The following is a 16,712-nucleotide window of genomic DNA, read 5'->3' on the forward strand; positions in this document are numbered from 1 at the left end:
GAGAGGGGACAAAGCCAGGGGGGCTGGGCAGAGGAGAGGGGACAAAGCCAGGGGGGCTGGGCAGAGGAGAGGGGACAAAGCCAGGGGGGCTGGGCAGAGGAGAGGGGACAAAGCCAGGGGGGCTGGGCAGAGGAGAGGGGACAAAGCCAGGGGGGCTGGGCAGAGGAGAGGGGACAAAGCCAGGGGGGCTGGGCAGAGGAGAGGGGACAAAGCCAGGGGGGCTGGGCAGAGGAGAGGGGACAAAGCCAGGGGGGCTGGGCAGAGGAGAGGGGACAAAGCCAGGGGGGCTGGGCAGAGGAGAGGGGATACACCAGGGGAGCCTTACATCTATGTTCGCCTTGTCCCAACCTCCTGTAGGCGGCAATAAACCCAACTGTTGCTGAATTCCTGTGTAGATGGAGAAATGACTGGGAAGAGGACCCAACCTGCAGAAGAACTCACCATGGTGCTGGTTTGGGGCTGCCCCAAAGTGTTGGCGTTCCCGAATGAGAAGGCAGTGTTGGGTGTTGTAGTCGCTGTTCCAAATGGCTTGTTAAACAGGCTGGTGGCCGGCTGGGCAGCCGTCTGGCCAAACAGACCTCCCGTGGTGGTTCCAAAAGTGTTGGTGCCTGAAAGATGATAACTTATTGGTACCAGGAAGGTAACACACAACCCCAAGACCCCCCCCCCCCCCCCCCAATCTAATACTGCGTGCGATGCTCCCAGCGTCCCATCAGGAGGGGGATGACAGCACCACCCTGATCCATAGAAGGGGGGGGGGGGGTGACAGTACATTAGAGATCCATAGAACCTACCCTGTCCAAAGGCATTTTTACTTCCAAAGGAGAACGTGCTGCTGGCAGGGGTGGAGCCAAACAGTCCCGTGGCTGCACTGGAAGTGGCAGTAGAGGCTCCAAACAAGCCTGTTGCTGTGGCTGCGCCCACTGGATTCTGGGGCCCCTTCCTATTGGCCAGGTAATCTTCCAGACGCAGTTCCTAAAACACAAAATATAGTCAAAGCATCGACCAGTACAGGTTTAGGTGGACCACAAAATGGTTACATGAGAATATTTACTACTACCACCCCCAATTCCACTAAATGAGGGAAACCCCACCCTCCAGGAGGTGACCCCAGAGACTGCGAGAACCCCACCCTCCAGGAGGTGACCCCAGAAACTGCGAGAACCCCACCCTCCAGGGAGGTGACCCCAGAGACTGCGAGAACCCCACCCTCCAGGAGGTGACCCCAGAAACTGCGAGAACCCCACCCTCCAGGGAGGTGACCCCAGAGACTGCGAGAACCCCACCCTCCAGGAGGTGACCCCAGAAACTGCGAGAACCCCACCCTCCAGGGAGGTGACCCCAGAGACTGCGAGAACCCCACCCTCCAGGAGGTGACCCCAGAGACTGCGAGAACCCCACCCCTCCAGGGGGTGACCCCAGAGACTGCGAGAACCCCACCCTCCCAGGAGGTGACCCCAGAGACTGCGAAAACCCAACCCTCCCAGGTGGTGACCCCAGAGATTGCGAAAACCCCACCCTCCCAGGTGGTGACCCCAGAGACTGCGAGAACCCCACCCTCCCAGGTGGTGACCCCAGAGATTGCGAAAACCCCACCCTCCCAGGTGGTGACCCCAGAGATTGCGAAAACCCCACCCTCCCAGGTGGTGACCCCAGAGACTGCGAGAACCCCACACCTCCAGGAGGTGACCCCAGAGACTGCGAGAACCCCACCCTCCCAGGTGGTGACCCCAGAGACTGCGAGAACCCCACCCTCCCAGGTGGTGACCCCAGAGACTGCGAGAACCCCACACCTCCAGGAGGTGACCCCAGAGACTGCGAGAACCCCACACCTCCAGGAGGTGACCCCAGAGACTGCGAGAACCCCACCCTCCCAGGTGGTGACCCCAGAGATTGCGAAAACCCCACCCTCCCAGGTGGTGACCCCAGAGACTGCGAGAACCCCACACCTCCAGGAGGTGACCCCAGAGACTGCGAGAACCCCACACCTCCAGGAGGTGACCCCAGAGACTGCGAGAACCCCACCCTCCCAGGTGGTGACCCCAGAGACTGCGAGAACCCCACACCTCCAGGAGGTGACCCCAGAGACTGCGAGAACCCCACCCTCCCAGGTGGTGACCCCAGAGATTGCGAGAACCCCACACCTCCAGGAGGTGACCCCAGAGACTGCGAGAACCCCACCCTCCCAGGTGGTGACCCCAGAGACTGCGAGAACCCCACCCTCCCAGGTGGTGACCCCAGAGACTGCGAGAACCCCACCCTCCCAGGTGGTGACCCCAGAGACTGCGAGAGCCCCACCCCTGCAGGTGGTGACCCCAGAGACTGCGAGAACCCCACCCTCCCAGGTGGTGACCCCAGAGACTGCGAAAACCCCACCCTCCCAGGTGGTGACCCCAGAGACTGCGAGAACCCCACACCTCCAGGAGGTGACCCCAGAGACTGCGAGAACCCCACCCTCCCAGGTGGTGACCCCAGAGACTGCGAGAACCCCACCCTCCCAGGTGGTGACCCCAGAGACTGCGAGAACCCCACACCTCCAGGAGGTGACCCCAGAGACTGCGAGAACCCCACACCTCCAGGAGGTGACCCCAGAGACTGCGAGAACCCCACCCTCCCAGGTGGTGACCCCAGAGATTGCGAAAACCCCACCCTCCCAGGTGGTGACCCCAGAGACTGCGAGAACCCCACACCTCCAGGAGGTGACCCCAGAGACTGCGAGAACCCCACACCTCCAGGAGGTGACCCCAGAGACTGCGAGAACCCCACCCTCCCAGGTGGTGACCCCAGAGACTGCGAGAACCCCACACCTCCAGGAGGTGACCCCAGAGACTGCGAGAACCCCACCCTCCCAGGTGGTGACCCCAGAGATTGCGAGAACCCCACACCTCCAGGAGGTGACCCCAGAGACTGCGAGAACCCCACCCTCCCAGGTGGTGACCCCAGAGACTGCGAGAACCCCACCCTCCCAGGTGGTGACCCCAGAGACTGCGAGAACCCCACCCTCCCAGGTGGTGACCCCAGAGACTGCGAGAGCCCCACCCCTGCAGGTGGTGACCCCAGAGACTGCGAGAACCCCACCCTCCCAGGTGGTGACCCCAGAGACTGCGAAAACCCCACCCTCCCAGGTGGTGACCCCAGAGACTGCGAGAACCCCACCCTCCCAGGTGGTGACCCCAGAGATTGCGAAAACCCCACCCTCCCAGGTGGTGACCCCAGAGACTGCGAGAACCCCACCCTCCCAGGTGGTGACCCCAGAGACTGCGAGAACCTCACCCTCCCAGGTGGTGACCCCAGAGACTACGAGAACCCCACGCTCCAGGAGGTGACCCCAGAGACTACGAGAACCCCACCCTCCAGGAGGTGACCCCAGAGACTGCGAGAACCCCACCCCTCCAGGAGGTGACCCCAGAGACTGCGAGAACCCCACCCCTCCAGGAGGTGACCCCAAAGACTGCGAGAACCCCACCCCTCCAGGGAGGTGACCCCAGAGACTGCAAGAACCCCACCCCTCCAGGAGGTGACCCCAGAGACTGCGAGAACCCCACCCCTCCAGGAGGTGACCCCAGAGACTGCAAGAAACCCCACCCCTCCAGGAGGTGACCCCAGAGACTGCGAGAACCCCACCCCTCCAGGAGGTGACCCCAGGGACTGCGAGAACCACACCCTCCCAGGTGGTGACCCCAAGAGACTGCGAGAACCCCACCCTCCCAGGGACTACGAGAACCCCACCCTCCCAGGTGGTGACCCCAGGGACTACGAGAACCCCACCCTCCAGGAGGTGACCCCAGAGACTGTGGATCCCACCTCCAGACACTACAAACCCACCTCCAGAGACTTGCTTTCATACTCCTTCATTGCAGTTATACATTGATGCTTTGTGTTGATGTTGGTGGTGACACCACCCTTGGCCATGGTGTCAGTCCCAGATGGAGGCTGCAAGCAGAAGAACAAAAAATAAATCCTAAGGCCCAGTCTATGACGGTCACAGGACACACATGGATGGAAAGGATTTACTACAAAGGATTCATCATTAGAAGTCTGAGGGCACAGATCTAACCCAAACCCTCCATATCCAAAACTACAGACAACTGCAGCCAGACACTGAAGACATTTTACACCCGACGGCCAGAAGAACATGGACTCCCCCTTCAATGATGGAGTTCAGGGGTCTCCAGTGAAGGGTAACACTCCATCATATACAGTGGTGCTCTTCCAGCCTTGTGATAACAGTTTGGGGAAGACCCTTCTCTGTTCTGGGAATTTTCCTTAGGCTGGAGACTTCTGATGACTTCCTGTTGATTCTCTAGGACAGGAAGTGAAGGGAAATCTCCGGGATGTACAACCCTGAGGGGGGAGGGGATGGTACTCACATTGAATTTTATGGTGGTTCCAGTGGGAGCTGCAGAGAAGGTGGAACCACCAAACAGGTTACTGGTGGTCCCACCAAAGGGGTTGGAGGTGGTGTTGGTGTTTCCGAAGAGACCTCCACTGCTTGTACTCGTCCCGAATGCTGCGGTGAGAAGGAGAAGAACACACATCAATGTATAGTCACTGCAAATAACGACCAATCAGCATGGACACATTACAGGTAGGGCCCAACTTTATTTATAAACCCTGGCTCAGTTCAACCTGCAGACCCCCCCCCCCCCCCCCCCCCCCAAAATGAAGAGGACCTGTTTGAGTTCTAATGTAACTTATACACAGACTAAAAAAAGCTTTCTATATAGTGTATAGAGATGATCTCTCAGGGGGAGGCAGACACAATTGGGCTTGTGTATCCTTTAAGGATTCTGACACAAAAAGTAACAAATAGAACCTCTGTTAGGAACAGCCAATCAGATCCTAGCTCTCATTTGTCTAATTCCAGCCTGAAGTCTAAACACTAAAAGCTCATTTGACAATTTAATCTGAACAGATTCAAAGGATGACTGAAAAACAAAGTTCACCATCAGGGAGAGCTTACCAGAGGCCACCAATGTCTACACGTGAGGACCAGACCAGCTAGACATGACCCAATCAGTAAAGATTATGGTGAGACCACCTACACATGAGGACCAGACCAGCTAGACATGACCCAATCAGTAAAGACTATGGTGGGACTACCTAGACATGTCCCAATCAGTAAAGACTATGGTGGGACTACCTAGATGTGAGGACCAAACCAGCTAGACATGACCCAATGAGTAAAGACTATGGTGGGACTACCTAGATGTGAGGACCAGACCAGCTAGACATGACCCAATGAGTAAAGACTATGGTGGGACTACCTAGATGTGAGGACCAGACCAGCTAGACATGACCCAATGAGTAAAGACTATGGTGGGACTACCTAAATTTGAAGACCAGACCAGCTAGACATGACCCAATGAGTAAAGACTATGGTGGGACTACCTAGATGTGAGGACCACACCACCTAGACATGACCCAATGAGTAAAGACTATGGTGAGACCACCTACATGAGGACCAGACCACCTAGACAAGACCCAATGAGTAAAGATTATGGTAAGACCACCTACACGAGGACAAGACCACCTAGACATGACCCAATCAGTAAAGACTATGGTGAGACCACCTACACATGAGGACCAGACCAGCTAGACATAACCCAATCAGTAAAGACTATGGTGAGACCACCTACACATGAGGACCAGACCAGCTAGACATAACCCAATCAGTAAAGACTATGGTGAGACCATCTACACGAGGACCAGACCACCTAGACATAACCCAATCAGTAAAGACTATGGTGGGACTACCTAGATGTGAGGACCAGACGACCTAGACATGACCCAATGAGTAAAGACTATGGTGAGACCACCTACACATGAGGACCAGACCAGCTAGACATGACCCAATGAGTAAAGACTATGGTGGGACTACCTAGATGTGAGGACCAGAGCACCTAGATACGATCCAATGAGTATGGGGGGGACCACTGATATTGACAGTTCAGACAATCCAGAAGGGGGTGGGGGGAAGTGTTCTATCATTCCCTATAGATGAAGAAGTCACTACTATGCATTTATAGTGGCCATGTATCTGAGCGTGGGATTGGTCACTCACTGCCAAAAGTCGATGGCTTTGCCTGTCCAAAGGCATTGCTCTGCTGGGATGAGAAGAGACCCCCTCCTCCAGTATTCGTTGACCCAAACAAGGAGTTTGCCGTACCGGTCGAAGCTCCGAAACCAAAGGCGGAGGTGGTGGAGGAGGTTGCCGGTTGTTGGAATGTTGTGGTCCCAAACAGTCCGCCTGGAAAATAGAACAGAAACAACATAACAGTCACACAAGCTGGTAACCATGGACACCGACTACAGGAACAAAAGGAGGGGGGGGGACACGACTGTGCCCCCCACCACCCCCCCCCCCCCCCAGAAAGAAGCTGGCGCTGCGACATGCATGTCATCTGGGGGCTTCAACTGTGGGTGGTGCAGTGCAGACGTGAGCTCTAACCATTAAATATCAAAGCCATGTACTGATCTGTAGAGGAGAATCGGTCAGACTAATATCTGAAGTGTGACCCGCTGTGTGATGGGTGGAAGATTCCATGGAAGATCACCAGATTCTGGAGAGTCTTCTCATACAAACTCAGGTGTTCTCCATGTTATAGGGACCATCCCAAAATGTTATCTGTGCACCCCCCAAGCAGGACCCTGGGATACCGGATCTGGACTTCAACCTGGAAAATGACTATTGCCTGTAATGTGTGCGCCTATCAGAGCCCCACCTCCTCAGAGCCCCACCCCACACCAGAAGAGCCCCACCCCCCCTCAGAGCCCCACACCACACCAGCAGAGCCTACCCCCTCAGAGCCCACCCCACACCAGCAGAGCCGACCCCACACCAGCAGAGCCTACCCCCTCAGAGCCCACCCCACACCAGCAGAGCCTACCCCCTCAGAGCCCACCCCACACCAGCAGACCCTACCCCCTCAGAGCCCACCCCACACCAGCAGACCCTACCCCCTCAGAGCCCACCCCACACCAGCAGACCCTACCCCCTCAGAGCCCACCCCACACCAGCAGACCCTACCCCCTCAGAGCCCACCCCACACCAGCAGACCCTACCCCCTCAGAGCCCACCCCACACCAGCAGAGCCTACCCCCTCAGAGCCCACCCCACACCAGCAGAGCCTACCCCCTCAGAGCCCACCCCACACCAGCAGAGCCTACCCCCTCAGAGCCCACCCCACACCAGCAGAGCCTACCCCCTCAGAGCCCACCCCACACCAGCAGAGCCTACCCCCTCAGAGCCCACCCCACACCAGCAGAGCCTACCCCCTCAGAGCCCACCCCACACCAGCAGAGCCTACCCCCTCAGAGCCCACCCCACACCAGCAGAGCCTACCCCCTCAGAGCCCACCCCACACCAGCAGAGCCTACCCCCTCAGAGCCCACCCCACACCAGCAGAGCCTACCCCCTCAGAGCCCACCCCACACCAGCAGAGCCTACCCCCTCAGAGCCCACCCCACACCAGCAGAGCCTACCCCCTCAGAGCCCACCCCACACCAGCAGAGCCTACCCCCTCAGAGCCCACCCCACACCAGCAGAGCCTACCCCCTCAGAGCCCACCCCACACCAGCAGAGCCTACCCCCTCAGAGCCCACCCCACACCAGCAGAGCCTACCCCCTCAGAGCCCACCCCACACCAGCAGAGCCTACCCCCTCAGAGCCCACCCCACACCAGCAGACCCTACCCCCTCAGAGCCCACCCCACACCAGCAGACCCTACCCCCTCAGAGCCCACCCCACACCAGCAGAGCCTACCCCCTCAGAGCACACCCCACACCAGCAGACCCTACCCCCTCAGAGCCCACCCCACACCAGCAGACCCTACCCCCTCAGAGCCCACCACCTCAGAGCCCACCCCACACCAGCAGACCCTACCCCCTCAGAGCCCACCCCACACCAGCAGACCCTACCCCCTCAGAGCCCACCCCACACCAGCAGACCCTACCGCCTCAGAGCCCACCCCACACCAGCAGACCCTACCGCCTCAGAGCCCACCCAACACCAGCAGACCCTACCGCCTCAGAGCCCACCCAACACCAGCAGACCCTACCCCCTCAGAGCCCACCCCACACCAGCAGACCCTACCCCCTCAGAGCCCACCCCACACCAGCAGACCCTACCCCCTCAGAGCCCACCCCACACCAGCAGACCCTACCCCCTCAGAGCCCACCCCACCCCACACCAGCAGAGCCCACCCCCCACAGAGCCCACCCCACAGAGCCCACCCCCTCAGAGCCCACCCCCTCAGAGCCCACCCCCTCAGAGCCCACCCAACACCAGCAGAGCCTACCCCCTAAGAGCCCGCCCCACATCCTCAGAGCCCGCCCCACACCAGCAGAGCCCACCCCACACCAGCAGAGCCCGCCCCACACCAGCAGAGCCCACCCCACACCAGCAGAGCCCACCCCACACCAGCAGAGCCCACCCCACACCAGCAGAGCCCACCCCACACCAGCAGAGCCCACCCCACACCAGCAGAGCCCACCCCACACCAGCAGAGCCCACCCCACACCAGCAGAGCCCACCCCACACCAGCAGAGCCCACCCCACACCAGCAGAGCCCACCCCACACCAGCAGACCCTACCCCCTCAGAGCCCACCCCACACCAGCAGACCCTACCCCCTCAGAGCCCACCCCACACCAGCAGACCCTACCCCCTCAGAGCCCACCCCACACCAGCAGACCCTACCCCCTCAGAGCCCACCCCACACCAGCAGACCCTACCCCCTCAGAGCCCACCCCACACCAGCAGACCCTACCCCCTCAGAGCCCACCCCACACCAGCAGACCCTACCCCCTCAGAGCCCACCCCACACCAGCAGACCCTACCCCCTCAGAGCCCACCCCACACCAGCAGACCCTACCCCCTCAGAGCCCACCCCACACCAGCAGACCCTACCCCCTCAGAGCCCACCCCACACCAGCAGACCCTACCCTCTCAGAGCCCACCCCACACCAGCAGACCCTACCCCCTCAGAGCCCACCCCCTCAGAGCCCACCCCACATCAGCAGAGCCTACCCCCTCAGAGCACACCCCACACCAGCAGAGCCTACCCCCTCAGAGCACACCCCACACCAGCAGAGCGTACCCCCTCAGAGCCCACCCCACACCAGCAGAGCCTACCCCCTCAGAGCCCACCCCACACCAGCAGAGCCTACCCCCTCAGAGCCCACCCCACACCAGCAGAGCCTACCCCCTCAGAGCCCACCCCACACCAGCAGAGCCTACCCCCTCAGAGCCCACCCCACACCAGCAGAGCCTACCCCCTCAGAGCCCACCCACACCAGCAGAGCTGACCCCACACCAGCAGAGCCTACCCCCTCAGAGCCCACCCCACACCAGCAGAGCCGACCCCACACCAGCAGAGCCTACCCCCTCAGAGCCCACCCCACACCAGCAGAGCCGACCCCACACCAGCAGAGCCTACCCCCCTCAGAGCCCACCCCACACCAGCAGAGCCTACCCCCTTAGAGCCCACCCCCTCAGAGCTCACCCCACACCAGCAGAGCCTACCCCCCTCAGAGCCCACCCCACACCAGCAGAGCCTACCCCCTCAGAGCCCACCCCACACCAGCAGACCCTACCCCCTCAGAGCCCACCCCACACCAGCAGACCCTACCCCCTCAGAGCCCACCCCACACCAGCAGACCCTACCCCCTCAGAGCCCACCCCACACCAGCAGACCCTACCCCCTCAGAGCCCACCCCACACCAGCAGACCCTACCCCCTCAGAGCCCACCCCACACCAGCAGACCCTACCGCCTCAGAGCCCACCCCACACCAGCAGACCCTACCCCCTCAGAGCCGACCCCACACCAGCAGAGCTGACCCCACACCAGCAGACCCTACCCCCTCAGAGCCCACCCCACATCAGCAGAGCTGACCCCACACCAGCAGAGTCTACCCCCTCAGAGCCCACCCCACACCAGCAGAGCCTACCCCCTCAGAGCCCCACCCCACACCAGCAGAGCCCACCCCACACCAGCAGAGCCTACCCCCTCAGAGCCCACCCCACACCAGCAGAGCCTACCCCCTCAGAGCCCACCCCACACCAGCAGAGCCTACCCCCTCAGAGCCCACCCCACACCAGCAGAGCCTACCCCCTCAGAGCCCACCCCACACCAGCAGAGCCTACCCCCTCAGAGCCCACCCCACACCAGCAGAGCCTACCCCCTCAGAGCCCACCCCACACCAGCAGAGCCTACCCCCTCAGAGCCCACCCCACACCAGCAGAGCCTACCCCCTCAGAGCCCACCCCACACCAGCAGAGCCTACCCCCTCAGAGCCCACCCCACACCAGCAGAGCCTACCCCCTCAGAGCCCACCCCACACCAGCAGAGCCTACCCCCTCAGAGCCCACCCCACACCAGCAGAGCCTACCCCCTCAGAGCCCACCCCACACCAGCAGAGCCTACCCCCTCAGAGCCCACCCCACACCAGCAGAGCCTACCCCCTCAGAGCCCACCCCACACCAGCAGAGCCTACCCCCTCAGAGCCCACCCCACACCAGCAGAGCCTACCCCCTCAGAGCCCACCCCACACCAGCAGAGCCTACCCCCTCAGAGCCCACCCCACACCAGCAGAGCCTACCCCCTCAGAGCCCACCCCACACCAGCAGAGCCTACCCCCTCAGAGCCCACCCCACACCAGCAGAGCCTACCCCCTCAGAGCCCACCCCACACCAGCAGAGCCTACCCCCTCAGAGCCCACCCCACACCAGCAGACCCTACCCCCTCAGAGCCCACCCCACACCAGCAGACCCTACCCCCTCAGAGCCCACCCCACACCAGCAGACCCTACCCCCTCAGAGCCCACCCCACACCAGCAGACCCTACCCCCTCAGAGCCCACCCCACACCAGCAGACCCTACCCCCTCAGCGCCAACCCCACACCAGCAGACCCTACCCCCTCAGAGCCAACCCCACACCAGCAGACCCTACCCCCTCAGAGCCCACCCCACACCAGCAGACCCTACCCCCTCAGAGCCCACCCCACACCAGCAGACCCTACCCCCTCAGAGCCCACCCCACACCAGCAGACCCTACCCCCTCAGAGCCCACCCCACACCAGCAGACCCTACCGCCTCAGAGCCCACCCCACACCAGCAGACCCTACCGCCTCAGAGCCCACCCCACACCAGCATACCCTACCCGCTCAGAGCCCACCCCACACCAGCAGACCCTACCCCCTCAGAGCCCACCCCACCCCAGCAGAGCCTACCCCCTCAGAGCCCACCCCCTCAGAGCCCACCCCACACCAGCAGACCATACCCCCTCAGAGCCCCACACCACACCAGCAGAGCCTACCCCCTCAGAGCCCACCCCACACCAGCAGACCCTACCCCCTCAGAGCCCACCCCACACCAGCAGACCCTACCCCCTCAGAGCCCACCCCACACCAGCAGACCATACCCCCTCAGAGCCCACCCCACACCAGCAGACCCTACCCCCTCAGAGCCGACCCCACACCAGCAGAGCTGACCCCACACCAGCAGAGCCTACCCCCTCAGAGCCCACCCCACACCAGCAGACCCTACCCCCTCAGAGCCCACCCCACACCAGCAGACCCTACCCCCTCAGAGCCCACCCCACACCAGCAGACCCTACCCCCTCAGAGCCCACCCCACACCAGCAGACCCTACCCCCTCAGAGCCCACCCCACACCAGCAGACCCTACCCCCTCAGAGCCCACCCCACACCAGCAGACCCTACCCCCTCAGAGCCCACCCCACACCAGCAGACCCTACCCCCTCAGAGCCCACCCCACACCAGCAGACCCTACCCCCCCAGAGCCGACCCCACACCAGCAGAGCCTACCCCCTCAGAGCCCACCCCACACCAGCAGACCCTACCCCCTCAGAGCCCACCCCACCCCACACCAGCAGAGCCTACCCCCTCAGAGCCCACCCCACAGAGCCCACCCCACACCAGCAGACCATACCCCCTCAGAGCCCACCCCACACCAGCAGAGCCTACCCCCTCAGAGCCCACCCCACACCAGCAGAGCCTACCCCCTCAGAGCCCACCCCACACCAGCAGACCCTACCCCCTCAGAGCCCACCCCACACCAGCAGACCCTACCCCCTCAGAGCCCACCCCACACCAGCAGACCCTACCCCCTCAGAGCCCACCCCACACCAGCAGAGCCTACCCCCTCAGAGCCCACCCCACACCAGCAGAGCCTACCCCCTCAGAGCCCACCCCACACCAGCAGACCCTACCCCCTCAGAGCCGACCCCACACCAGCAGAGCCTACCCCCTCAGAGCCCACCCCCTCAGAGCCCACCCCACACCAGCAGACCCTACCCCCTCAGAGCCCACCCCACACCAGCAGACCCTACCCCCTCAGAGCCCACCCCACACCAGCAGACCCTACCCCCTCAGAGCCCACCCCACACCAGCAGAACCCACCCCCTCAGAGCCCACCCCACACCAGCAGACCCTACCCCCTCAGAGCCCACCCCACACCAGCAGACCCTACCCCCTCAGAGCCCACCCCACACCAGCAGAACCCACCCCCTCAGAGCCCACCCCACACCAGCAGAGCCTACCCCCTCAGAGCCCACCCCACACCAGCAGAGCCCAACCCTACCCCCTCAGAGCCCACTCCACACCAGCAGAGCCTACCCCCTAAGAGCCCGCCCCACACCAGCAGAGCCCCACCCCACACCAGCAGAGCCCCACATCCTCAGAGCCCCACCCCACACCAGCAGAGCCGTATATGTGCAGTGTTTGGTGCTCGGGACTACACAGGAATCTGTTCTTAACCGCTTGCCAAGCACACCATATTAGATTTACTACTACAGGGCGGCCGTTCTGTGCAGAATCACAAGTCCTGAGCTACTAACCACACCTTAAGAGTTATTCTCCACCAGTTACCCCACCCCCTGCCCCGCCCCTAAATCACACCCTCATCATTTATCTCATGAAATCACACTGGTAAATGTTTTATGCAGGATTAGAAAATAAAACTTTGTCACTATTAACAAAGCATATTTCATTGATCTGACTGATAAAAAAGGATAAAATATGATTGGCTCCTGTAAGAGCTGTACACAAAAATGTTCTTGCTATATCAAATATCACGACAATGAAAACCAATGAATGACGCCGTCACTGACTGACGTACAGCGGAGCAGAACCTTTCCTATTACCGAAGTGAGGCGGTCCGAGCAACCAATCACCAGCTTCACAGGAAAAGTAAACTGCCAGCTTCCGCCCAACCCCTTCCCTGGCCCAACCCCCACCTCATCTAGTGCCAGGTCCTGAATGACAGGGGGCGGAGACTGGGAGGAGAATCGGCTCCTGTTCAACCCCGCCCCCAGATGTGGCTCCACACTCGCCCTCAACATATTTCCACTCGCCCAATGTGATGCAGGTGAGTGGAAATTTTGAGAATATATACAGTATATAATCTCTCAATCTACAGAGAAAATAAACAATTTCTTTTGAAATGCGGAAAGAGAATAAATGATCTTTAACTTCCTGATGAAGAGCTTTGTGTAGAGAAGGATTTCTCCCCTCCCCCATGTGATCAGGTGACTGGAGAAGATCTATAGGATGAATTGGATACACTTTATTATTACTGCCCCTCAGTGTATGAAGAAAAGCTCCATGCTTAGACATACAAAGTCATTATATTGGTTTTGGTGAATCCATCACCTCCTATTTTTAACTATTGTTTTGAACCAGCGTTTTGTTCCTTCACCTTCTGTCAGATGACAGGAAGTGAGGGAATTCCCCTCTTAGTTGCCACCAGGACCGATGTCCCCATTGGAAGAATCCCTTCCAGTCTTGGTGACAAATCTCCTGTACTTCCCATCATTTGAGGTCTCGGTGACACATCTGCAGTGTTATTTCTGCTCTATGGGGGGGGATCTGTTCAGAAGTTGTGTTCTCTTCCATCTCCGGTACCTGGAGTGTGCCCGGAATCCATAAACTCATAGATAGTAAAAGCATTGTACACGGTGAGAAGTACCACACCCGTCATACGGGACACCGCCAGACACCTCACCTGGTTTATTCTGCGTGGTTCCAAACAATCCGCCACTGTTATTTGCTCCAAATGCCGACGTTGTCCCAAATCCAGTCGCCTGCGTTGTGCCAAATCCAGCATCTGTATACAGAGAAGAGGAAACATGAGAGCCCAACCTTCAGGGAGGAGGACCAAGCAATCAGCCCAACCTTCAGGGAGGAGGACCAAGCAATCAGCCCAACCTTCAGGGAGGAGGACCAAGCAATCAGCCCAACCTTCAGGGAGGAGGACCAAGCAATCAGCCCAACCTTCAGGGAGGAGGACCAAGCAATCAGCCCAACCTTCAGGGAGGAGGACCAAGCAATCAGCCCAACCTTCAGGGAGGAGGACCAAGCAATCAGCCCAACCTTCAGGGAGGAGGACCAAGCAATCAGCCCAACCTTCAGGGAGGAGGACCAAGCAATCAGCCCAACCTTCAGGGAGGAGGACCAAGCAATCAGCCCAACCTTCAGGGAGGAGGACCAAGCAATCAGCCCAACCTTCAGGGAGGAGGACCAAGCAATCAGCCCAACCTTCAGGGAGGAGGACCAAGCAATCAGCCCAACCTTCAGGGAGGAGGACCAAGCAATCAGCCCAACCTTCAGGGAGGAGGACCAAGCAATCAACCCAACCTTCAGGGAGGAGGACCAAGCAATCAACCCAACCTTCAGGGAGGAGGACCAAGCAATCAACCCAACCTTCAGGGAGGAGGACCAAGCAATCAACCCAACCTTCAGGGAGGAGGACCAAGCAATCAACCCAACCTTCAGGGAGGAGGACCAAGCAATCAACCCAACCTTCAGGGAGGAGGACCAAGCAATCAACCCAACCTTCAGGGAGGAGGACCAAGCAATCAACCCAACCTTCAGGGAGGAGGACCAAGCAATCAACCCAACCTTCAGGGAGGAGGACCAAGCAATCAACCCAACCTTCAGGGAGGAGGACCAAGCAATCAACCCAACCTTCAGGGAGGAGGACCAAGCAATCAACCCAACCTTCAGGGAGGAGGACCAAGCAATCAACCCAACCTTCAGGGAGGAGGACCAAGCAATCAGCCCAACCTTCAGGGAGGAGGACCAAGCAATCAGCCCAACCTTCAGGGAGGAGGACCAAGCAATCAGCCCAACCTTCAGGGAGGAGGACGCCACCGCCTGAGCAACCAGCCCAACCTTCACGGAGGAGGACCGAGTAACCAGCCCAACCTTCAGGGGAGGAGCACCCCACCGCCCGAGCAACCAGCCCAACCTTCAGGGGAGGAGCACCCCACCGCCCGAGCAACCAGCCCAACCTTCAGGGGAGGAGGACCCCACCGCCCGAGCAACCAGCCCAACCTTCAGGGGAGGAGGACCCCACCGCCCGAGCAACCAGTACAACCTTCAGGGAGGAGGACCCCACCGCCCGAGCAACCAGTACAACCTTCAGGGAGGAGGACCCCACCGCCCGAGCAACCAGTACAACCTTCAGGGAGGAGGACCCCACCGCCCGAGCAACCAGCCCAACCTTCAGGGAGGAGGACCCCACCGCCCGAGCAACCAGCCCAACCTTCACGGAGGAGGACCGAGTAACCAGCCCAACCTTCAGGGGAGGAGGACCCCACTGCCCGAGCAACCAGCCCAACCTTCAGGGGAGGAGGACCCCACCACCCAACCAATCAGCCTCTATGCCCCCCTCCCATGATCCCTCCAAAACCCCTCTATGCCCCCCTCCCATGGGGCCTCCAAAAGCCCTCTATGCCCCCCTCCCAAGATCCCTCCCTCCCATGGGGCCTCCAAAAGCCCTCTATGCCCCCCTCCCATGGGGCCTCCAAAACCCCTCTATGCCCACCTCCCATGATCCCTCCAAAACCCCTCCCATGATCCCTCCAAAACCCCTCCCATGATCCCCTCCCATACCCGTCTATGCCCCCCTCCCATGATCCCTCCAAAACCCCTCTATGCCCCCCTCCCATGATCCCTCCAAAACCCCTCTATGCCCCCCTCCCATGATCCCTCCAAAACCCCTCTATGCCCCCCTCCCATGATCCCTCCAAAACCCCTCTATGCCCCCCTCCCATGATCCCTCCAAAACCCCTCTATGCCCCCCTCCCATGATCCCTCCAAAACCCCTCTATGCCCCCCTCCCATGATCCCTCCAAAACCCCTCTATGCCCCCCTCCCATGATCCCTCCAAAACCCCTCTATGCCCCCCTCCCATGATCCCTCCAAAACCCCTCTATGCCCCCCTCCCATGATCCCTCCAAAACCCCTCTATGCCCCCCTCCCATGATCCCTCCAAAACCCCTCTATGCCCCCCTCCCATGATCCCTCCAAAACCCCTCTATGCCCCCCTCCCATGATCCCTCCAAAACCCCTCTATGCCCCCCTCCCATGATCCCTCCAAAACCCCTCTATGCCCCCCTCCCATGATCCCTCCAAAACCCCTCTATGCCCCCCTCCCATGATCCCTCCAAAACCCCTCTATGCCCCCCTCCCATGATCCCTCCAAAACCCCTCTATGCCCCCCTCCCATGATCCCTCCAAAACCCCTCTATGTCCCCCTCCCATGATCCCTCCAAAACCCCTCTATGTCCCCCTCCCATGATCCCTCCAAAACCCCTCTATGTCCCTCTCCCATGATCCCTCCAAAACCCCTCTATGTCCCCCTCCCATGATCCCTCCAAAACCCCTCTATGTCCCCCTCCCATGATC

General features: G+C 60.4%; 1 protein-coding gene across 1 annotated transcript in view; it reads right to left on the reverse strand.

Annotated features, from left to right (window-relative positions):
* Positions 1-16,712, reverse strand: part of NUP98 (nucleoporin 98 and 96 precursor) — a 94,666-nt gene that overhangs the window by 66,790 nt on the left and 11,164 nt on the right. Inside the window, exons 3-8 of the mRNA XM_073612545.1 lie at positions 14,026-14,127; positions 6,065-6,250; positions 4,371-4,510; positions 3,826-3,933; positions 795-975; positions 442-608 (exon numbers count right to left, since the gene is read on the reverse strand). Of these exons, the coding sequence (XP_073468646.1) occupies positions 442-608; positions 795-975; positions 3,826-3,933; positions 4,371-4,510; positions 6,065-6,250; positions 14,026-14,127 (884 nt within the window). The remainder of the gene's footprint in view (positions 1-441; positions 609-794; positions 976-3,825; positions 3,934-4,370; positions 4,511-6,064; positions 6,251-14,025; positions 14,128-16,712) is intronic.

The sequence above is a fragment of the Aquarana catesbeiana genome, linkage group LG02 (assembly GCF_042186555.1).
Source record: "Aquarana catesbeiana isolate 2022-GZ linkage group LG02, ASM4218655v1, whole genome shotgun sequence".
Taxonomy (NCBI): domain Eukaryota; kingdom Metazoa; phylum Chordata; class Amphibia; order Anura; family Ranidae; genus Aquarana; species Aquarana catesbeiana.